Genomic DNA, 23,386 nt, shown 5'->3' with positions numbered 1-23,386 from the left:
GTTTTTAATTTGCATAATTTTGCATAATTTGATAATTGCTGGTAGTATTTTGATGGGCTTAAGTAACAGATTGTATTTTCAGGTATCTTTCCATTGAAGAGATATCATTGATTGAGTTTGCGGCAATCAATACATTATGACAAATACAGCAGCCAATGCTACTGTAAAATATAGGTAATCTAGTTATAGCACCCTACTTGAGTGTTAAAAATGAATAAAAAAAGATATTTCTGCTGAGAGGGAGGCTTTTAAATTGCTTCTTTAGATTTGAAAATGAATGAGCCCAAAGTCGATAGAGGGCGCTCTCATTTCTATCTAGTTATAACTGTACAGTTTGCCAACCCTGAATGCAGATCATGACATTATGGAGAGTAGATCACTATAAATATAATTCTTTGTTATTGAAGAAGAGATCTTCTAAAACATATTGTCAAGATTCAAGGAAGACTAATTGTTCTAAGCACCTTAACTTGTGTTTACCTATACACCGTTTTTGTTTGGCCAAACTGTACAAATGAGTGAAACCTAGATGGGGTGAGGGTGGGGAGAGGGTGGGGGTGGGGTTGCTATAACTTCATACCACTAAGACCTTTATGGTTATTGTGACAGAGACTTTTCTGTGCCATTGAGATCTATGTGGACGACACCGTATGTCACTTCCTTAATATTGAATTGTATATTCATTAAGGTCTGAGAGACAGATGGTGTTACATAATCATGGCCAGGTTTGTATTGACCCACTCTGATCCTCTTGCCTCTGCTAAAATGTTTGATATTGATCACCTGTGTTCATTACCCTACAGTATCACTCATCAATATCACTCATCAAACTTACTAGTACAGTTTCTTTGTTTATGTAGTCTCATACTTTGTTAAAAGGCTCCTCCTCTACTTTGTTTCAAATTTCTTTCCTTCTATGCCTCGCTTTTTTGTTCAGTGAGCAGTGTTAGTTTTAGGAATCTAGAAGGACAGCTGATTGAATATTTCTATGAGTATCATTCTCTCTTGAAATTGCCAAATAATAAGTGAATTTGATTTTGTTTTCAAAATATCAGTTCAATCAAAAAGCAACTTGTAAAAGTTCAATGATTTTGTACTTTTAGGTCGCAGTTTGAAGTGAAATGTGTCTAGTGATGTAAATTAATTATTGCTGATTATCAAACAGCAGCATATTAAAAATGAGCAAAATCTACTCCAAAAGCTGTACTCTGCAAAAGAATTTGTATAATATGGACACATCAATGGGTTACCGCACTTGTAGTGTACAACAACATGAGTAGGAGTAGCATGAGCCAATGAGTAGGAATAGAATGAACTTTGACATGTATATTTACAATAACATGGTGTTGAATACTAGTACACAATCATGTTGTTGAATATTAGTACACATCCATGGTGTTGAATAGGAGCACACATACATGGTGTTGAATATGAGTACACATCCATGGTGTTGAATAATAGTACACATTCATGGGTTTGCATAGAAGCACACATCCATGGTGTGGAATACTATTACACATTCATAATGTTGATATGAGAACATATCCAGGAATTTGAATACTAGTACACATCCATGGTGTTGAATACTAGTACACATCCATGGTGTTGAATACTAGTACACATCCATGGTGTTGAATACTAGTACACATTCATAATGTTGATATGAGAACATCCAAGAATTTGAATACTAGAACACATCCATGGTGTTGAATACTAGTACACAATCATGTTGTTGAATATTAGTACACATCCATGGTGTTGAATAGGAGCACACATACATGGTGTTGAATATGAGTACACATCCATGGTGTTGAATAATAGTACACATTCATGGGTTTGCATAGAAGCACACATCCATGGTGTGGAATACTATTACACATTCATAATGTTGATATGAGAACATATCCAGGAATTTGAATACTAGTACACATCCATGGTGTTGAATACTAGTACACATCCATGGTGTTGAATACTAGTACACATCCATGGTGTTGAATACTAGTACACATCCATGGTGTTGAATACTAGTACACATTCATAATGTTGATATGAGAACATCCAAGAATTTGAATACTAGAACACATTCATGGTGTTGAATACTAGTACACATCCATGGTGTTGAATATGAGTCCACATCCATGGTGTTGAATATGAGGACACATCCACTTGGGTTAATAGGAGTAGGACAACTATGCTAGAATACTATTGTGGACCTACTACAAGTCTGAGAGATAAGCCATGGTAACAAGGAAGCTGATTCAAGCCTCTGTAAATGTAAGTCAGGAGTGAGGATTGTCATTGTATCCTCCTTGTAATACTGGGTGTGTTACGTGACTGTCTATTTAATGATGAACATGCAGTACAAATTTGCATAGATTATAACAATGCGTCACCACGCACCTTACGTATGAGTTTATTCCTGCCCTTATCTCTTCTTTATCTGCCGTGATCTTCGCTCATGCTGCACTTTCTTTTTCCATTTATACAAAGTGCTTTTCATATGGTTCTCTAAACTGCATACAGTTCAAATGAAACAAACCGTATTGGTTGCTGTGGTAGGATTCTCGATCGACTTTTCAAAGGTGACTAAAGTTGCAACTTTTCATGTTTTCTCGTACCCCTTATTTCTGCCTCATTAATGGCGATACGCAAAAATCACACTAAAACAAGTCAAACGATAATTGCAACAATTAACTTTCGCCTAAACATTCTTCACCCAACCCTGCTTTGTTTTTCACAGACATTTTTGAATAGAATGCCCTTACCGAAAGTGTCCCAACATCTGTGTTAAAATTTAATCACAGTATCCTTGGAAATTTCACACATTGAGTCCAGTTCTAGGCCCAGATGCGATTTACTAATAACTATGCAAATGAGTCGGTCGTTTTGGTTTTCCTTAACACCCTAGTCCATTGTAACAGTAATTGCACAGCCAGATGGCCCTTAAACGTGGATCTATACTATCCTCAACTTCCCACTGTTTTGTTTCAGTAAAGGAAGGGCTACAAGCTGGTATTGATCAGTGGTATAGTCTCTAACAACGAGTATTGATCAGGAAGATTTACGGCACGCGACAGGGTTTTATTGATTCACACGTGCCCACCTCCTTCTCCTCCCAAGCTTTAAATATAGCTGCCACAGAGACCAAACTCGCCATTTAAGCTGGTACGTTCAGTCTGGCTACTACGCCTTCTTTAGCTAGTCAAAATCAGAGGAAAGTTGAAGTTGAGGGAAGGGATGTTTGTTTTCAAGTTTTATACTTGGTGAAGTGTTGGTAGAATGATGCGATAGAAATAGGTTATCTTTTGGTACTGGTGATAAAGTAACGAACGCTGAGCGTAAACTCTGCTTTGGAAGGCGTCACAGCAGCAGGAATAATAATGGTAAGTGAAACATAACTGGATTCACTCTCAACATGCAACATGGTTTGCTTGTATGTTGGAAAATTAACTGTTTGTTTTTAATTTGAATGTTTGTGATTAAGGATTGAAGATACATTTATGGATCTTTGTGATTTTCTTTGTGCATATTTTTCTATCTTGTAGAACTCAGATTTATGAAAATGGTTTCAAATAAGAAGTCCTTTAATTCCATTAATTCCACCAACAAAATTCTGTTGGAATCATTTTAGGAGTATTTGCCATTTAGAAATAGTTGGTCAAGTTTCTTTTCGATTTCATATATTTAGTCCACTTGATTAATTTTGGAGGCATTTTTCTGTCATTTAAGTAATTAGATTTAATAGGGCCTGGCATTTCATTGCATGCAAGCCCATAGTATACCACTGATTTCCTGAGCATCTCGTAAGAATGAACGATTCTGTAAACACTTTCATTGACCAAGTGAAAAGCCCTCCAGCGCGCTAAAGGTTTCTTCCCGTTGCCTAAATTCCATTCTGAATAGATTTGGAGTCTTCCTGAAAAGGGCTTTTGGAGTTTGCCCTTCACAACTCTGCACTTTTATTCACTACCATTGTTAGGTTGGTATTCATATTTGGTGTAGCAAAGTCACCAATGAATTTTGGTCCTCAAAGTTTGTGCAGGCAAGCGTAAACAGGCTTGGTCTAGTTGAGTTGGAATAACTGCTACTCACTGTGTACTACGTGTAGAGGAAAGATATGGGAATTAGGCAAACAGGACATGGAATCGAGTGGAGGAGTGTGTGTGTACATAGGACGACACCCCCTATGCTCAAGCTATTTAACTGCTGTGCCTTAAAGATTGGTGATGTGGCTTCTTAGGCCACTGCTGTACAAACGCACCCCTAACAGGTTCACATCAACGGAAAATATCCCATTTATTAAAGGTTAGTCCTACAGAGTATTTAAACCAGTAATTAACTCAAGGCTCAGGCTTGTAGTTTGGCCAAGAAAGAAGAAACCAAGCTTCTTTCTTTGATTGCAACATCTTTTGGAGATTTAGACAAAAGTTCACCAGTTGCCATTTGGCAGCTATTTCAACCTGTATGTCATATTTTTTTCTGATCTTTCTTGAGCTTCAAGTTTTTTTCTAATTCAGATCAATCAAACAGATTGCATAGAGAATCATGATTAGAAAAAGTTCAATGTTTTAATCAAAATACTGTGATTGGTAGTTAAGTTTACAGGTATATAAGTAAATTTATGGTTTATGAAGCTGTTATTTGTATTGAAATTGTCGCAGTTTGGCGGTACCATGTCAAAGTCTTGTTAAATGAAAATTTTAATTGTTATTTTAATCTGCCAACTGTTTGACATACTGTAAGAATGGTGAAACCATTGAAATTCTTTTGGGGAGCAATCAGCAATGGAGACAAAAGCTGAACTTTCTGAGAGATTTTTTTTTCCTTTCTGTCTATTGTTTTTTTTTTTTTTTTTGGATGGATGGATGGATGGATGGATGGCTTCACAATCTCTGAATTTTATTGATTTAGGGATATCGAATTATGTCTGATTCTGCTTGGTTTGGTTAGGATGAGGCAATGTTACAGCCTAATACAGCATACATCTATAAGAGGACGTAGTGTGCTATTAAGGTGTAAGACAACTTTGGTATTATTTCTCATGTAACAGTTTGTCCAACTGTATCAGTAGCAGGGTACCAAAACATTCTGAAAGTAAGTTAGGCAGCCTAACACATTAACTGTATGAGGGTTTGAACCTATACTTAAATTAGAAATGTTCCTATTTGCTGCTGATTTAATAATTTGGTTGCAAAGTTACAAATTGTACATCACCCATCGTACGTATTTGTAGCACAACATTCAGTCAAATGTTCTGTACCGTATACTCTGGCAGGTCTAAAATTATTTTATATTTGAACTTTTCACTACAATAAGTGTCCAATATCTCTGCCAATTAAATCTCTCTGTCGTTAAGCTTCTCGTCGCTGTTGGTTACGTGAGTCTCTCAAATACTTCTGTCATCACCAAGCAATCAAATTTCATGGATAAGGCACCACCAGCCCACCATAAAGTACCTATCAATTGTTTTACTTGAATTGTCTTTGCCTAAATTATAAATATCCAGTACTGGTGCATGACTACAAATAATTTCCAATATTTAACTTGGAAAAGATGGGTTCTTTTAATGAGCAAACTGTGTTGACATATCAATGCAGAGTCAAACCATGCAAGGTGGAGGTTCACATATGTCCTAATATAGACAGAACTGATAAGATAATATGTTTAGCAGAGTGTTATTGCATCTTCTGCTTTCTGTAGGATGGTACACAACTTCAACAGATGGTACAGAGATTTAATAGGGATTGGGAAAATTGTGACCTTAGCAGTGGCTGTTAAATGTACAAGATATGATTTGATATGTCCAGCATACACACAATCATACCATACTTGTACTTAACAAAATGGAGTCCCTTTTTAGTTGGTGATCCTGTTCTCATGAATATTATTAATATTCATGAATATTATGAATTTCATGAATATTCATTAGTCAAGAAACATGTTGGTTTCTCTTGTTTGTGTTTACCTGTGCTGTATCTAAGCATTTGTGTAGCCTCAATATGCAGGACTTGAGCTAATAGAGATCAGTAAGATTCTTCAGTTCAACCAATAAAAGTGTAAAAGAATATCATATATGGCAGGATCTCTAAAGAGTGGAACAGAGATCACCTCTTACCTTGACATTTTATAAACCCTCTCAGATATTACCATATTGATTCTGTCACATGACATGTCATAAACCCTCTCACATGGTACTTGCTAACTTATGTACATGATTTGCACAAACACTTGATAACAGTATAGATCTTTTGGATTGTATAAAGTGTGCCTGTTTACTGCCACAGACATCACAGCCGCACAATTATTCAATGGTAGCATTTTCACATGACATGATTATGCTTAAAGGGCAACATAGGCAGCCAACCATGAAGATAGTAGCCTTCCAATCTTTATGATATGGATGACAAAATATGGAGCATTCATTATAGTCACGGTAATGTACAGTATGTCTGTTAGTGTGTGTGACTGTCTGCATGTATTTATGATAACACACAGACTGTTCTCCCTGTGTTAATATCTGAATATGAATTTATTATGTACATGGGTAACACAGACTTGTAGTGGTTCCATGTTAGTGTGTGTGACTGTCTGCATGTACAGACAGTGCTCTCCCTGTGTTAATATCTGAATATGAATTCTTTATGTACATGGGTAACACAGACTTGGCACATTTATCTGGAAACTTATAGTGCTGTCTTCTTGGTCCAGTTTGTCATGATCAACCCAGACTTTCTGCAGATGTTATAAAGGGTTTCTCTCTTTCTGTTTCCTTGGTTGCCATCCCAACTCATCAACACTTACATATACGTATACATACTATAAAGTGAAAATTATAATGTAAAGACAACTTTGATCCAGGTCAAACTCTGGGTTTCACCATTTAATTTTGACACTAAACTTGTTGACCTTGTGATGCTAGAGACATATAGGGTGCTTGTACACTAGATCCAGATTTGACCTTGATGTCGAGATCTGATATCCACGTTGAGATCTGATCCCAATGTTGAGATCCAGACCATAGTGTATGTGCAATTCAGATCTGGATCAGATTGATCCTATATTGATACTGGCTGAGACCAGGATATGTTCTTGACGTCCAGATCAACCTCTGTCCTGTAAATGCACTCGCATTAATATCGGTGACCCGAGATATCTGGTTATTTGACCTCTTACCCAGCGTATGGTTGTGTGTCTCGCAGGAAGACAGTTGTGAACTGCCATCATTATTTGTTTGTTTAATCGCAGCATATTGGTGAAGTTTTGAAGTACCTGTTTCGTATTTCTCGGCTCTCAAAGAAAATCACATTTCGTACTATCGGGGGTTCTTTCCATTGTTTAACTTTTGTCGTAATTCTCTGAGCTGTGCCCATCTTCCTTCTGTGCTTCCTAGCAAGCAAAAGTAACATCAGTTTTTTCCCCCCTGTTCATTAAAAAGAATCTGCCATGTTTATACTAATTATAGAGGCAATTTATAAATCACAAATGAAACATATCCTGTTTGTAAAGGAAATTTTATATTATGAATTGACCTGTTACAATCAATGCTATAAACTGAATTTAAAAATCTACTTTTGAAATTGGAAGAAATATTGCAAACAGCTGAGTCACATTTTGACAAAATAAGTAAAAAAAGTCAAATTTGTTACAAGATAGATTGTTGGCCTGATACTAGAAACTGAGAAGTCCACTGCTTCCTTTGCTTTTCGTCGTGTTTCAGTTTATCAGTTTTAGTATATACCGTAACACATTGAAATGCAGATTGCCCAAGCGATTCACCGACCGGGCATTAAAAAGCCATTTACCATTAACACCATCGTCACTGAATTTGGCACATTTCACTTTCGGAAATTCTTTGACATATTATAGGCTTCAATTCTGTGTAGAACTCGAGATGACTAAACCATGCAAGTTAGTGAAAAAAAATTGTTAATTATGTCAAGAACAGGCAGAAAGAAAATCCTGTGTGCTTCAAGTCTCCATCGGAGAAATTGTGTTACACACTGATCCACACGAGTGACCAGGCTCGGATGCTCCGTGTATTACCACCGTGCCACCCACCACGGCAACTACACCAGCCGCTGTTATCGTCCGTCCATGGTTTTATGAACAAATGCAGCCAAGCCACCCACCCGCCCGGTTGACTTGCACTTTTTCAGGCTGTCCTGTAATAATTGTTACGCATCGAGTGAGTCATGTGACGTTTGGCTGATTTTTTGGATCCCTCCTTTCATTAGCGAAAGTGGGCTTATCATTGACATAGAACCGGAGGGGATTTGACTATTTCATCGAATTGCTGGTCAGTGTTTCCGCAAAAGGCTTCATTTGCAACTGTTGTTGAATAAAACGTATGTGAGAAGTTGCAGCTCGGACAGTGCGGAAACAAATTAGAGGCATTGATCATGGCTGGGCATAGCTGCAAGGTGAATTCTATTATTTTTGTGCATTCATTATACCGGTAGCCGCAATAAAGTCTTAACTTGAAAAGTGAGTGAATTATAAGATCGAGGTCAGAAGTCACTCAACTGATTTGCGATAAATATTAAAGATGGAACTTGTTTCTGTGGTGGCAATAAGCCTTCACTGATTAATTTTGTACTGGGGTGATATTGTCAGTGTGGAAGTCACAGTGCAATATGTATGAAAAACCTTGTACTTTGGTGTTACGTATTAAATAAAATGAGACTACCCAGGACATGTTATTGTACTGTAGGTCAGTTGTTGTGTTCAAACACACATATGTTATGTTTTGTTTTCTGTTTCATAAAAGTGTTCTTGTAAAGAAATTGGGTTCTTGAGTTGATTTTGATAATTTGTTTCACAATTTATGTTAAACTTTTGCCAAAATCTAAGTCGATAGCTTGAATAATCAATGTTCATCTCATTGAGTGAAATTATCCTATGTTAATTAACACTCAATAGGTTTTGGAATAATTGCAGAACCAATTCAAAAATATGCTTCAATACAGCATGCCTTCTTCTTTCTTGTTCTTTTATTACCATTGTAATTAATTTCATTTAATAATGACATATCAAATATTTAATTAAGAAGAACTTATGGACAATGGCTAATTTGCAGGTAACAATCTGGGCTATATTTGTTGTCATCAAGTATTATAGGTTCAGTTATTGGCTGGTTATATCATACTTCATTATTTCATAGTACTTTCACAGTAAAATACATTGTCCCACAGAACTTGTGTGACTAGATATATAATAACCTCCTACTGTACATGAAGTGAGGATTGAGATCTGTATAAGCCAGAAATTCATGATTATCTATAATATAGCATAACTGAAATCAATAATAGTTGTGTAACAGACAGTCCAGGAAGAGCTGTTGGAGTTCATTATTAGTCAACTACCGGTAAACTAATCAAATAGTTCTAAGTAACTTACAGGCTAATAGCGTTCTTTGAAACTTCTGTCTGGCCAAAGTCTGAGCTTATAAACATATATTTGCCATCTTTGTATGCATGTCTTTTTACCAGCTACATCAATTATAGGTCTTAATATTCAGATGTACCCTACGTAATAGAAACTGTATGAAGTATATATACATCATACTGAAAACCCTATGGATATCTATATGTATTTAATGCAAGTAAATAGGTACTGTGCAATTGTGCCCTTAAAATTAGCCCATTTACTGCACTACAGTATTAGACTGCCTACAATAGAAATGCTGTGTACAGGAAGTATGCCTGAATTATAGGTATGTGGTATTGAGTGGCCACAGTTCTTTTATCAACTTTCTTTCCAACCTAGTCCTCAGTACTTCTTTGTTCCTCACCTCAAAATCAACATTTTTTGTCATCCTCCTGGAGATTGAAGCTAAATTAAAACAAAATACACGAACACAGCTTGATAGACTTATTGCAATATTGAAGTAGTTACCTCCATCTCCCCCCCCACTCCCCCTCTCCCTTACTTCCAACAGTATCTCCCTCTTTTTTCATTATTCAGTCCACTTTCAATCCGCAATTGATTTCTATCCAGGGGTTTGGCCTTGGTTTATTTCCAGTCTTTTGTTGTGTTTCCTATATAAGTAATTCTCTAATGCATAAACTAATGAGGAGAGATAAACATCCTCTGATGGATTAGCTTAGGGATTACCCAAGATGCCTTTGTTCTCACGTCCTAGGATGTTGATAAACTTAAAGTACTGGAGCAGTTGGCAGGATGTGTTTCATTTGATTCAGTAAATTTATTGGTGTGGACAATCATTCAGTATCGGCTGCATGGCATTGTAATATGCAACCGGGTCTACACATGTGCACACATTAGCTGGTAGATATACCAAGAGAGCTCTACTGTATGTGTGGAAGAGTACTCTGCAAATTTCACAGTAAGTCTTTGCAAGTGTCTGTTCTCATAACACTAGCATTCCATCTAATTGTGTAGAAATCAGCTGGTAGTAATTTTGCAATGCACGTTACACAGCTTTACATGTGCATCGTACCGGTCAGATGGTTGTACTGAGTCACAGTTAGTATTAATTTGGTTGGCATACTACATGGTGTCTATACGGTAGTGGAAGGACTCTGTGTGAAGGTGGTTTTAATCACGGTACAAGTGAGCGTAATTGTACTCATAGTTCACTTTGCAGGATTTCCTGCGTTTGAATTATAATATTGTGCTAGTTACCTCAACTAGTAGCTGAGAAGGGCTATTACTATTCAAGCAGCTACTTACAGTAGGATGGAAGCCTAGGCTTAATTTGGGTACTAATGATTTTCTTTCCAGTTTACATCTGTCTTACTTGGACGTTTTCTTTTTCCTTTTCTTCGCCAATTTTTCCCCCTCTCAATTTTGTTTTTCCTCTGTTTTTTTTTTCCTTGTCACTTACATGAATAGTTTATTTGAATCCGTCACTTAAGAACAGTGAAAATGCATTATGCATAATTTCTGTGTTACACAGGATGCATTGTACAGTAATTATCCGAAACTTTCATTCTAATATTACAAATGTTTCATGAGCCAAGTAACTGTTGAGGACACAATTTAAATTTAAGTCTTATGACTTACCAATTTTCGTACCTTCATACAGTACTGATCGTTTCTTGTGGAAAAGTCTTGAAGAAGCTGTGGGTCAGAGTTTATTTAAGACTCTTTGGTATAGTGCTCAAGTTGCGAGTGCTATGGAGAATACAAGTGTTATTTGGTCCTTTGCAGTATGAATTGTTAAATCTTATTTCTGTTATATCTGTGGTCCTTCACACCTCACTACAACTATTTCTATCTTCTATTTTTGCTACAGAAATATACTATGTATCACTATCGATCCAGACATCACCTTCGAAGAACTATGTACGGACATGCGGGACATCTGCAACTTCTCCCCGGATCAAGTCTTCACGATGAAATGGGTTGATGAAGAGGGTAAGTGTAGTCTCTAAATTTGTATTCAGCTTCTAGTTTAATTTAGTTTAGTAGAAAAAAGGATCAGAAGGGACAACCAAGTCCCCATCATTCAAGCCCCCATCAATCAAGTCCCCATACAGTATATCAATTCCCAATTTAGGTAGATCCAGTCCTCTTATGCTGTTTGAATCAACCACCTCACCGTTGCTATGGTCTTCACTAATGAAATCAAGATGTTTATTAGCCATGCATCCCACCTTTCTACAATCCTCCATCCTCCTTCACCTCCATTTATGACTGCATCGAAGTGAATTTGTTTGCCTTTAACGGCCTGTTGTTTTGTTATAAAGATTATCCAGCGTTTCAGTTTTCAGGCCCTCTCCTTTATATCTAAATTTGCCAAAGCATAATCTTGAGAGGTTATATTTTTCTGCTTAGAACAGTTGAAACATTCTGTGTATACTTAAGACAAATGTTCAATTGAAAAGAAGACTTCCCATTCATAGAATTTGCTTTTGCGCCTATAATTGACTGTTCTTTCTTGTTTTTAAAATCCCAATTCTCATCTTCTTACTCATGAATAAACATGTTTATTTTAGGAGATCCATGTACAATATCTGGACAGGAAGAACTGGAAGAAGCAATCCGACTGTATGACCTGAATAAGGAATCTAACATCACTATACACAGTAAGTCTTATCATAATTCAAGTCTTGTATCAATTTTTGCATGGGGGGGGGGGAAGTAACCAACTCAATTTTCTTGATTGTCACCATAAGTAGATAAAAACTGACTTTTGAATTTGGTGGATAGTCTGTACATCACTCCCAGCCGAACTTTAAGTCGGTTAATAAAGGTACAAAATTGTCAGATTTTCTTTTTTCCTACCTAGTATACAACTTTTTCCTTATTCTACAACAGTTTCTCCTGCTTGGTGATGAGATAGGCCAACTATTATGTAAGAGAAGACCCCATGAAGTTTGCCCATAGCTAAAACTTTTGTGTCACTTTTTGAAATTGATGTAACTCAAAAGACTTATAAACTTTTAACCAAAAAAGTGAGAAAATTTTGTAATAATTCTTTGCTGATTGTTAGTTTTTGTCAGAAAACAGTGAGTGTTGTATATAACTGACGTGACTGACCTCAAGTTAGAGTATCACTGGATAGCAATAGATTGCTACTCAGCAGTTGATAGCACACAAACTACATCATTGGCACCGACCAGGGTAAAGACATCATAGGATGCATGTACAGTAGGTTCAGTAACATAACCAGGAAGATGGAATCATTGAGAGGAGGAAGGGAGGGGGAGAAGGGAGTAAGGTTTGTGTATTAATAGTTAATTATTTCCTGATTTTACACACATGACTAAAACCTTGTAAACCTGTGATATCATAGTGCTACTAGCAGTCTTAGTACTGTTTATTTCTCTTAGCTTTTTGTGCATATTTTCGAAGTAGAATGTTAAAGCACCATTGACTCTGAAACTAATACCATCATTAGGTCACATGTTAAAAGCTTCCATGTTTTAGTATTAATTGCAAAACTCCATAGTTATCTCTTTGTGGGTTTGTGTCCCCTCATGTGCAACCAGTGGACATGTAGTCTTCGCTACATGTCAATGTACTGTAAGAGTCTCCACTGTAAAATAGTGTGTATGTGTTATAATTATACAAAAGCTGCCACCCTTTCAGATAGGGAAGTTCAGATAGGAACGTTCAGCTAGCTATGGTCCTCTTTGTGGGTTGTGTCCCCTCTTGTGCAACCAGTGGACATGTAGTCCTCGCTACATGTCAATGTACTGTAAGAGTCTCCACTGGTACTGTAAATAGTGTGTGTGTGTTATAATTATACAAAAGCTGCCACCTGTTCAGATAGGAAAGTTTTCAACGTTCATCTATCTATGATCCTTCGATTCTCATGCTCCCCAAAATGCCGATAGTTATCTCTAAATGGGTTTGTGTCCCTTCTTGTGCAACCAGTGGACATTTAGTCCTCACAACATGTCAAAGTACTGTAAGAGTATCCACTGGTACTGTAAATAGTGTGTGTGTGTTATTATTATACAAAAGCTGCCACCTGGTCAGATAGTAAAGTTTTCAACGTTCAGCTAGCTATGGTCCTTCGGTTCTCATGCTCCCCAAAATGCCAACAGGAAATCATTGTTGAATCTGCAGGAAGTGATGGTGTGTCTCTGTGCAGAGTACTTTGGAAGATAACAGCCAAGTGAAAAAAGTTCATAGATATCGGTGAGAGTGAGGAGTGTGTTTCATGAGAGAGTTTATATGTATATACGTAGCTATAGCTAAATACACAGGAAGGAATGGTCTGCTTGAAATGGTCATACTGTGAAAGCATCTGGTAACGATTTGATGTGGAAGTGGTAGAAATTTAGTTTACGTCCCTTTTCAAGTCATTTTCTACTTCTTTGGTGTTGGAATTATCGTGGCAAGCTTTGTCGAGATGTGTGGATCAGGAATGAATCTAGCAGAGGTGTTAATAGAGTGGACATTAACTTCTAGCCCTACCCAAGGACAACAGAAAGCTTTAAATCTTATCTGTAGAGTGGACAAAGAATTTATAATTTGGATTGATAAATTCTGTTACTTTCATATTTTTCTTGATGCCAGAGGATATCTTGGTAGCTGGCACAGCATTTCCTCTAAGTTTGTTTTTAAACTTATGAAAAAACTGGCCACTAGAGCTACGTCTAGCATCATATGTTGACCATTTTATAAATCAGAAGGAATTTGGCATCGTTGCTAGCGATTTACTTGAAGAAGATTGCCTGCTATATAACCAGATTTGTTCTTGCATCAAGGGAATCTTTACTTCACTATTAACATCGTAGGTGTGTAAGACTTAAACAAGTACTTTGTTTACTTTCATAGTGGAGGTTCTGATATTCTGATCCCTCAAATTTAAAGCTAGTTATTACAGAAACTCAAATTTCTTGAAAGGTCAAACCTATAAACTTCAAAGTACTCAGTCATTGACAAAGGGTGTTTTTCTCTCTGCCTCTTCTGGTTTAAGGACTTTCCAGTGGCAGCAGAAAGTCGGCATGCCTTTGTCATTTAAGTAGTCAGTACATCTTGTAAGTCACCTCTGTAGCTGACATTTTACACACTGCTGAACTACTATACATCGTTCCTTCTTAGATTGCTACAGTTAATCTTACAAGGTGTGAAGGCCTCTATTAGTAATGGCAGAGTTGAGCAGTGGGGTCTCTTATCAGTGATTCTTTCATTATTGTCTCTTGTTCTCCGGAGATGGTAGATTTGACTCATTTTGACGGCCACTCAATCATTTGAAATTATTTTACAGTCTCTAGAGATGCTCCTCTCTCTGTGTTCGTTAGAGTACTCTAATTACAAAATGTCTTTTCTCTTTGTCTCAAGTCAGTCACTTTACAGACAACAAGGTACAGTCCTCAACTTCCTTCCAATCTCTTGGGTTTGGTTAAGAAAGGAAAATGTCACACTTGTTTAAAAGAAAAGAAAGTTGAAAAAAAAATTCCATCTGAAAAAAATTATAGCATTTTTTAACAATGAGAAGATATCTAAATTTGGGCATTGAAAACAAAGAATCTAAACACATCATCATAATGGACGAAAAGAGAATCCGTAGAATAGGGAAAGATGTTCAATACTTCTAGCTGCTTTTGTGATTCGCTTGGATTTAATTTTATGCGCAATTTTAGCTTGTTTGAGATGTGAGTGATGAAGCTAAATACAGTTATTTATCACAAAACTGCTTCTCAACATTATGTGCACCGTTTATACCCTGTTCTTTTCTTCCTTCTCAAAACAAGCCATCTTTTAATCATTTCCGAAAAACTATTGATAGTTGCTTATTGTGAGCACATATGTGTAAGATCCATGACTATTTCCATCAAGTTTTTTTGCTCATCAACTTCCTTGACCAACCACGCCTTTCACATTGCCTTTTGCCTGAACATATCCTATGTAAACATTATTTGCGAACAGTAGAGAGCATATTGTTCATCTTTTTTAAAGAAATGTCACCAGGTGTGGTGATTTACTAAGTACCTTTAAGGCCGCATTTAATTGACAATAATATCACTTAACTCTTCATCCTACAGGATAGAGTTATCATTCCCTTGAAACCTAACCCTCACTAGTGATTCATAATTATATTTCAGTTTTTAACTGTTTCAAGGAACAGATTTTGTTTCCAGTTTTATCTAGGAGAGGAACGTAAACTTGTGGTTGTAATTTTGTTTCTTTATAAAGACCTGCTGATGACTCTGGGAATGGAACAGCTGTGTCCTCCTCTATTGACTGTTATAGATAATCAAAAAGACCATGAGAACTTGGGCAATTTTATCCAGGTGTCAGAATTTTCACTTACTCCTAAAGAGGTGTTGCAAAACTAAGCTCAAATTTGTATCTCCACTTACGTCTGTTGGGCTGCTACCTTACGACAGTTGCGTTCACAGTGTAGGATGTTAATGTAAAACCTACGTGATAGATATTGAATACCAATTGACAAAAGGGTGGTGGGTGGGAAGTGTTTGTGAATACCGTATGTTTGAAATTAGAAGGATTGTTACTGTAGTTGAGTACTGTACTGTAGCATCTCAAAAGTACTCGTCACATCTACCTCACTATCCAGGTACCATTCCTTAAAAAATTAACAATCTGAAACCCTCAAGATATTTTCATTAGAATGAATCGATTCTACAATAATAATAATAATAATAATTATAATGTATTGTTTGATTTGTCAAACCGTGTGTATATGGTTACTTGCACTTTCTTTTCTATTTCTGTCCATACTCTTGTAATATCTACCATATTATATTCTGTGTATTCATCAGTGCTTCTCAACCTTTTCTCTCCGATGCCCCACCTGGGTTGTAAAAGTATTTCCTCATTCCCCCCCCCCCCCCGAAATATTGCTACAAAAATGTACCATATATTTTTATCAATCACCTCCATTCACATACTGTAATGGTGAACATTACGATTCAATCAATGTTCATGTTATCAGGTTATGATTCACTCTTTCAATACACAATATAATATGTTCATGGTTAAATCTGTAATCATTGGATATGGAATAATAAGAGTAGACTACAAGTGTTCAGATCAATGATTAATGGGACCGTTGCTACCAGTGCTATGGAACAGTATGCTCCTCAGAACAGATTGCCCCATTTGAAAGAGCCAATCCCCCCTCAATTTCCTGTTTCTTCTCAATTCACCTTCAAGACTTTTCAGTTCCCCAATGTTGGTTCACATGGACCTCGGTTGATAAACACTGGTGTACAAGCTACCATAGACATTATCTGTTGAATTTAGAAATGCTGGGAAAAACTAATGTTTAAATAGCAGAATACTGCATGTACCTTACTTATATCAAACCCTGGCAGACTAGTACTGCATGTCCCTTACCTTAGGCTATATCAGAGTCTGGCTGTCCCAGATATCTGGTTTTCCTTTTGGCTGTTTCTGCTATCATTTTCCTGTTCATCTTACATTTCTGTGTTAGACCACCGTCTCCTGGGTATCATACAATGAGTGTGTATACTGTCCATGTGTGAGTTTTAATGAAACTTTAATTCACGTGGATCATGAATACCTCCCAGACTTCATTAAAGCGATGACTTGTTCCTGACTCTTTCCTCTAGATGAGCCTCTTCATGCTTGTAATTCTGATTCTCCATACAGTTGGTAAAACCTGTCATTACTTAACAGAAATAAAGTCAAAAATTCACACCCTTTCCCTGATTTAAACTGTCAGCTGGCCAACCATTCAGGATGTATCAAAGTACACTGAGGAGACATATCGACTGGATATGCTCTAATTCCATTTTATGATCTGAGCATTTTAGGCTAGTAAGCTGAAAAAAATGGATACTCTATATATATTGATATGTAGTTTACAGTAGCTTGTGGTTGACATTGTGTATTATTGTGTGTGTATTATTGTGTGTGTATTAAGGCAGTCAATACTAAGAATGACTATGGGAGGATCTACAGTATGAACAATAAACAGGTAGTAATGTACTGTACTGTAGTCTATACAACTACTGTAGAAGCATACAGTACCTCTAAAACTAGACTTAAACTACAATACTCTGATGTTGAACACAGTGTAAACAGGTAGTAATGTACTATAGTCTATACAACTAGAAGCATACATCTAAAACTAGACTTTAACTACAATACTCTGATGTTGAACACAGTGTAAACAGGTAGTAATCTACTATAGTCTATACAACTAGAAGCATACATCTAAAACTAGACTTAAGCTACAATACTCTGATGTTGAACACAGTGTAAACAGGTAGTAATGTACTATAGTCTATACAACTAGAAGCATACATCTAAAACTAGACTTAAGCTACAATACTCTGATGTTGAACACAGTGTAAACAGGTAGTAATGTACTATAGTCTATACAACTAGAAGCATACATCTAAAACTAGACTTTTAACTACAATTTTCTGATGCTGCACCCAGTGTCCTAGTGGGCATATTAATGACCAACCATTGCCGTCGCATTGATGCAAGTTTTATTTGTACCTCTTGTCTTTTGTTCTAAGCTTTCATCAACTTGTGAAACTGTCCTTTCTTGAAAAATGATTGGGGAATCCCCCCCCCCTGCACTTCTAATAATTACCTTCATTGTTTTGTCAAATTTGTTAAGTATTATTAAGGCACCATAAAAGTACTACTCTCTAACCTAAAAAAAGAACATCAACTGAACTAAACGAAGGGAAACGAGGACCGATTTAGAGTGTGAATTCTCAGTTTCACACATAGAAGCCAAGTAAAATTTATGATGTCACCTACATGACTTATATTTCAGCGCTATCACTAGTTCACTATTAGTAACAAATGTAAGGTGATATCTTAATTAATCTCGATGTTTGAAGACGCCTAATTTGAAACGTGGAGATAGTCATGGAAGTTGAGGCTATGGCCGTTGAGGTCAATTTATTTTTAAACTTTTATTTTTTCTTTCTTTTTCTTGACAGTTTTTCCGTCAGTACCGGAGAAGCCTGGAATGCCATGTCCTGGTGAAGACAGTAAGTGTATATAATTGTTTGGAGATTAATTATTAATTAATAGTCAGTAATTGGAGTCAATATTTAGGAGGTCAATTGATAAAAAAGCAAAATAGAATGTATGAAATGATGCAAAGGGAACTTTGGAAATAGTTAATAGCAGATCATTATTGAGTGGAAAATTTACAGACTACTTCTCCATTTTAAATATATAAGTGCCATTATATCATGAATATTCATATCCAATTACTTTGCATCCTTGACATCATTCTCAAGGGTGAATCCGAAGAGGGGGCCCTCTCTTCCTTAAAATTTTTAGCAAACATAATTTTACTCAAAACAGGTTAGTTTCATGTTTTTACCAATTCCCGGGCCCCCTCTTCTGAGAGATCCTTGATTGACCAATAATTCTATTTGGGTAGCTTTGGTCAGGTCAAATTTTCTTCAAAGGAGTAAACTTGCACTGATGTGAAAGTCACTATTCCTGTCATTAATAATTGAGATTATCACTCACAACAAATTCCAAAAGTACTTACGAGGTAGACGGACACTCTAGGTACCCTATAATTGATGTATTTTGTACCATTTTCTGCTATTTCCGTGACGATGTTCGTGAACTGTGTCCCTTTAACTTTAGGAAAGTGACATTAACAGCTTGTCTTTGGTCCGTTTTGTTTGTAGTACAAATTGCATCACAAAGATGGTTTAGGTTGAATTGACTTCCTTTCAGGAAGAAAGTCCTTTCCTGGCCTTAGATGGTTTCCTTCGTGGCCAAAGCTCTGTTTTGCATTGTTTCGTATTCAGGATTACTCGGCTGAATTTGTTCGATATATCCTTCACATGCTGTGTTTTTACCCAAAATACAGGATATTTGAAGAGAGTGAGCAGATGGTTCAGCGGCTTTATTAAAGAGCCAGTTTTGTTTGCTGTTCTGCTCATAGACTTAGATTATAACTGATTTCTTTGTATATATACACACTCATATGTACTTGTACATATGAATCAACAACATCTATGTTTGCATGAGATCAAATTGTTATAGTGGTCGCACAATCAATGGTACCCACATGAGCTCAGTCAAAATACATGAAAGAAACAGAATTGAAATAAATACAACATCTGATCGACCTTAGAAGATACAATTATTTGAGCCTTAAAAGTAGAATACGCTCCCATAAAGGCTGTCTTATGTGAATACTAATTGAATCATTGTGACACTGTGTCACACATTTGCATTAGGCTGCAGGAATCTGTTCTGTGTAGCAATCAGTATATTGGGGTGTGTAGTCACACCTGACAGATGTTACAGAGAAACTCTGTTATGCTGATTGTCTTAATATTGGAGTAATTGTGAACAAATTAATCTCCAACTCTGGTATATGCATCCATGGAAATAATCTAACCTGGTATCAAATAGCCATTCTAGTTGCCATTGGAACTCATTTACAGCACAGATGGTGGTATTGACACTGTATACTGTATATAGACTTGTATGACTGTTACTCCATATATAGTCACGCAAGTGCCCTAGATAAGCAGTACACTAGCACAGTACAGGATTTTGTTTATGTGGGTGGGGGTTGCGTGGGGGACCGGTGGGAGTTTTCCAAAATCAATTACTCATTAGTTTTTCAATATAATCTGTTTATATCAGCAATTTCTTGCTTCCTGTTTTCCCATATTCTCTCTTTGTCTCTTCAGAACTCTTTTCTTTGTTCATTCTTTTTTTTCTTATTTAAGAATCCAAACTTGAATTTAGAATAGTTTATCTCAACAGTGATAGTGCACATAGGCTACAACTAGTTGAAATTTCCATTGTGTAAATGAACAAATATTCCCAAACCTTTTTCTTTGTGTACAGTTTTATTTCACTATGATTCCTGCATTATGAATTGAACTTTTTGCATTTTTATTTTGTATTTGACCTGCCAACACACACAGTGCAATATGATGGTACTCTATTAGTGTGCTATATTCTGGTACTGTAGTGAATTGCACCTTCTGTGTGGGTTATATTCTCATTTGCTGAATATATGTCAGCTAGCAACTCAATGTGACTTTTTTTTCAATATGCCTTATTTGTCTTCTTTTTTTCTTTTTCTTTTATTTTCTTTCTAAAATATCAGCACATTGAAAATAGAGGCTACATACCTCAGTTCATAGGCTGTTAGAAAAGTAGTTCATTCTACAAAAGTAAATAGTAAAAATGTTACGGTAAGAAAGGGTTGTTCCCAATCTCCTCTTCAAAAGACTCATTGCAAAATTGCAAGTTTCTTATATGCATGGATACCTTTCTATATGCATGTATAAAAATGGATAAAACATAAATTTGTTTATTTGTTCTGAGCTTTGGGACGGAAATCATCATCATAAACCCCTTTGTCAATGTAGAATCTGGAATGGTACTTTAGTGTTACAGTAAATATCGTCCAACACTTTACTGTAGAACTGTGTTATGTATATAGCACTGTGGTACTTTCGTCGTCATACAAAGGGTAATGGTTGTGTCTCTTCTTTGGTGAACTTCCACAGAGAGGAAACAATTATCCCTTCCTTTCACAGAAAACCCCACCTGCGCGAGAGATCTTCATTCGTTGAGTCACTCCCTTATCCAACTTTCCAGACAGGGTCCAGCCAACGCCACTTTGTAATTTTGATTTCATACAGGAAATGCTCTTGATAGGCTACATCCTGGATAAGTGCAGTTAGAATGTCTGTAACGTAGTACCACAGTAGTACCACAGTACAAATGTTTCAAGTATAGGCCGTCTCACATGAAAGATCAGATATAATTACTGTGTAGGTGGGGAGTAAAGCATAGACTGACCATGTGGCATGGCACAACCTGTTGTACTTTTACTGCAGTCTAAGAGGAGTCTACAACACTCTCCAAAACTTTGAGGAAAGTTTGAACGGTCATGTGGATCAAGGGACTAATATAGATCGTCCACGTTCAACGTTATTATGGCTGACACTTTGTGCCATATCTAATCAGTTTTAACTAGACGTGATTTTCATGTGTAGAAAACGATATTACAAGTATCAACTATGTGCAGCATAACAGATTGGGGCCATGTTGGCTTGTGTGCCATGCCTTCATTTAGCAATAATCAAACTTTTCTCACCAGAAGCAAATATTTTGGTTTGAGAGGGTGAAGCAGCGAGAGGTTTGCATGAAGCGCCTCACTTTTAGTGGCTTTTTGAAAGTTGACATCAGCGACTTTTGCACATGATGATGCAAGCACTGCAGAAATATTCCACAAGTTTGCAAAAGCACTCGGAGAGATTTGTTTTGCGTTTATTGAAAAACCCTCACATCAGGGACTTTTTACTCTTTGTCACAGAAAATATATATCGAAGAGGAGCTAGAAGATGGAGGAAATTGTACAAGATTAATGGCCACACTTACCAAGCCAAGCGATTTAGCAGAGTAAGTAGAACCAAGAGAGGGTTTGTATAGGTCCTTGAGGGTAACAGAGCTTCATCCTCTAGGGTTTGTCTTTACCAAATAATACAACAGTAGCTTCATTTGTCTTATCAGACTCCGAAATCAAAAGAAATAATCAATTTCCCATTGTTTGAAAGTTATATGCATGGATGTTAATATTTGAGGTCTGTCTCTTTGGAGAGGTTTTGGTGAAAATAAGGCACCTGGCAACAAGGGGACTCAAACACTGCAGCATACCATATCTGACTGAAATGGTCTTTGGTGGAAATCTATAGAATTTATTGATGTTGGGGGAGGGGCAGGGGCTATGTGAGGTTCAAATCCCTGACTGTAAAGGAATATTTGGCATCATCATTGCCGTCATCAACCACCCCCACCTCCATCTTTTTCTGATAAATTTGAATATCAGTTTGTCTCTGTAGAAGATGCTGCTAGGTTCAAAATGTCCGGTACTCTAACTTTCATTATTTCTGAATGTCTTGTCTTTTCAGAGGGCCTTGTGTGCATACTGTGAAGATCGTATCTGGGGACTAGGAAGACAGGGTTACAAGTGTGTGGACTGCAAGGTTATGGTCCATAAGAAGTGTAACCGCCAGTACATGGCTGTCTGTGGACCGCCTCCGGTAAGCAGTGCTGTATATAAAATACATTCCAGCTACTTGCATCAGAAAAGGGCAAAATTATTGAAAATATGATGTGTGTATGTCCAAAATCTCTTCAATTGACTTTTCAGTTATGTCCTTATAAGGAGTCAGTGTTTTGTTGCATTCATCCCAATTTTCAGATTGTTACATCCCATTTAAACCAAAATTTCAAACATTTTAACAAAGAAATCCAAATTTTCTAGACTTTCCTTGATTTGAGATTAAAATTTTTATTTTTATTGTTTCTTTTTGAATTATGATTTAAATCCTGTACAAGTTATAGTAGCATCACTTAAAAATTTGGGGAAATTTTATAACAAAACAAATGGCAGGAGTATGTTCCATACTGATGTAGGTGGCTCGCTCTGTTAAACTATTATTCAGAAATCATTGCATAATAATGATCATATAAATGGAGCTGGTCAGGTTGGGTGCAGGATATGGGCAACTGCTGATTTAGAGGGTAAGGCAATACAAAGGCAATACAAATATTTTTGGGGGGGACATCTGTTTATCATAGATCTACAGTTGTGTGGGTCGTGGGGATTATAGTTGCATGAAAGTGAAAAGTAAACGGGCGTGAAATTTTGTTTTCTTTTGTCTGTTACAATATTCTTACATTTATTAATGTTCCATTAATAAATGAATCCACAGTTGAATGTTCTACAAAATCTGGTGAGAAATGTTGCTCTGCCTTTTTCTAAAACTATCTAAATTTTGTGCCGTTTACTCAAAGCACATCCTGAAAGCATCAGCGAGTAAGAACTAATACAAATGTGACAGAGACAACAGGCAGAGAAAGAACTGTCTCTGGAAATTAGAAAGTGCGAGTAAGCTCAGATAAGTGTCAGCAAAATGTCATTTAATATTGAAAATGTAGCTTTGCAGCGAGATTT

General features: G+C 36.6%; 1 protein-coding gene across 9 annotated transcripts in view; it reads left to right on the top strand.

The window, feature by feature from the left end:
• Positions 1–23,386, top strand: part of LOC139976372 (protein kinase C iota type-like) — a 64,121-nt gene that overhangs the window by 26,083 nt on the left and 14,652 nt on the right. For 6 of the 9 annotated variants that reach the window (XM_071985076.1, XM_071985071.1, XM_071985069.1 and 3 more), the window contains 5 exons: positions 11,258–11,379; positions 11,961–12,050; positions 18,369–18,419; positions 21,743–21,828; positions 22,338–22,469. In XM_071985076.1, the coding sequence (XP_071841177.1) occupies positions 11,258–11,379; positions 11,961–12,050; positions 18,369–18,419; positions 21,743–21,828; positions 22,338–22,469 (481 nt within the window). Of the gene's footprint in view, positions 1–3,208; positions 3,384–4,097; positions 4,306–11,257; positions 11,380–11,960; positions 12,051–13,458; positions 14,214–18,368; positions 18,420–21,742; positions 21,829–22,337; positions 22,470–23,386 lie in introns of those variants that run through there. The other 3 variants (XM_071985075.1, XM_071985074.1, XM_071985078.1) reach the window with 3 other exon arrangements.

Source organism: Apostichopus japonicus, chromosome 11, assembly GCF_037975245.1.
Source record: "Apostichopus japonicus isolate 1M-3 chromosome 11, ASM3797524v1, whole genome shotgun sequence".
In the NCBI taxonomy this organism is placed as follows: domain Eukaryota; kingdom Metazoa; phylum Echinodermata; class Holothuroidea; order Aspidochirotida; family Stichopodidae; genus Apostichopus; species Apostichopus japonicus.
This window is presented reverse-complemented; position numbering and strand designations above follow the sequence as displayed.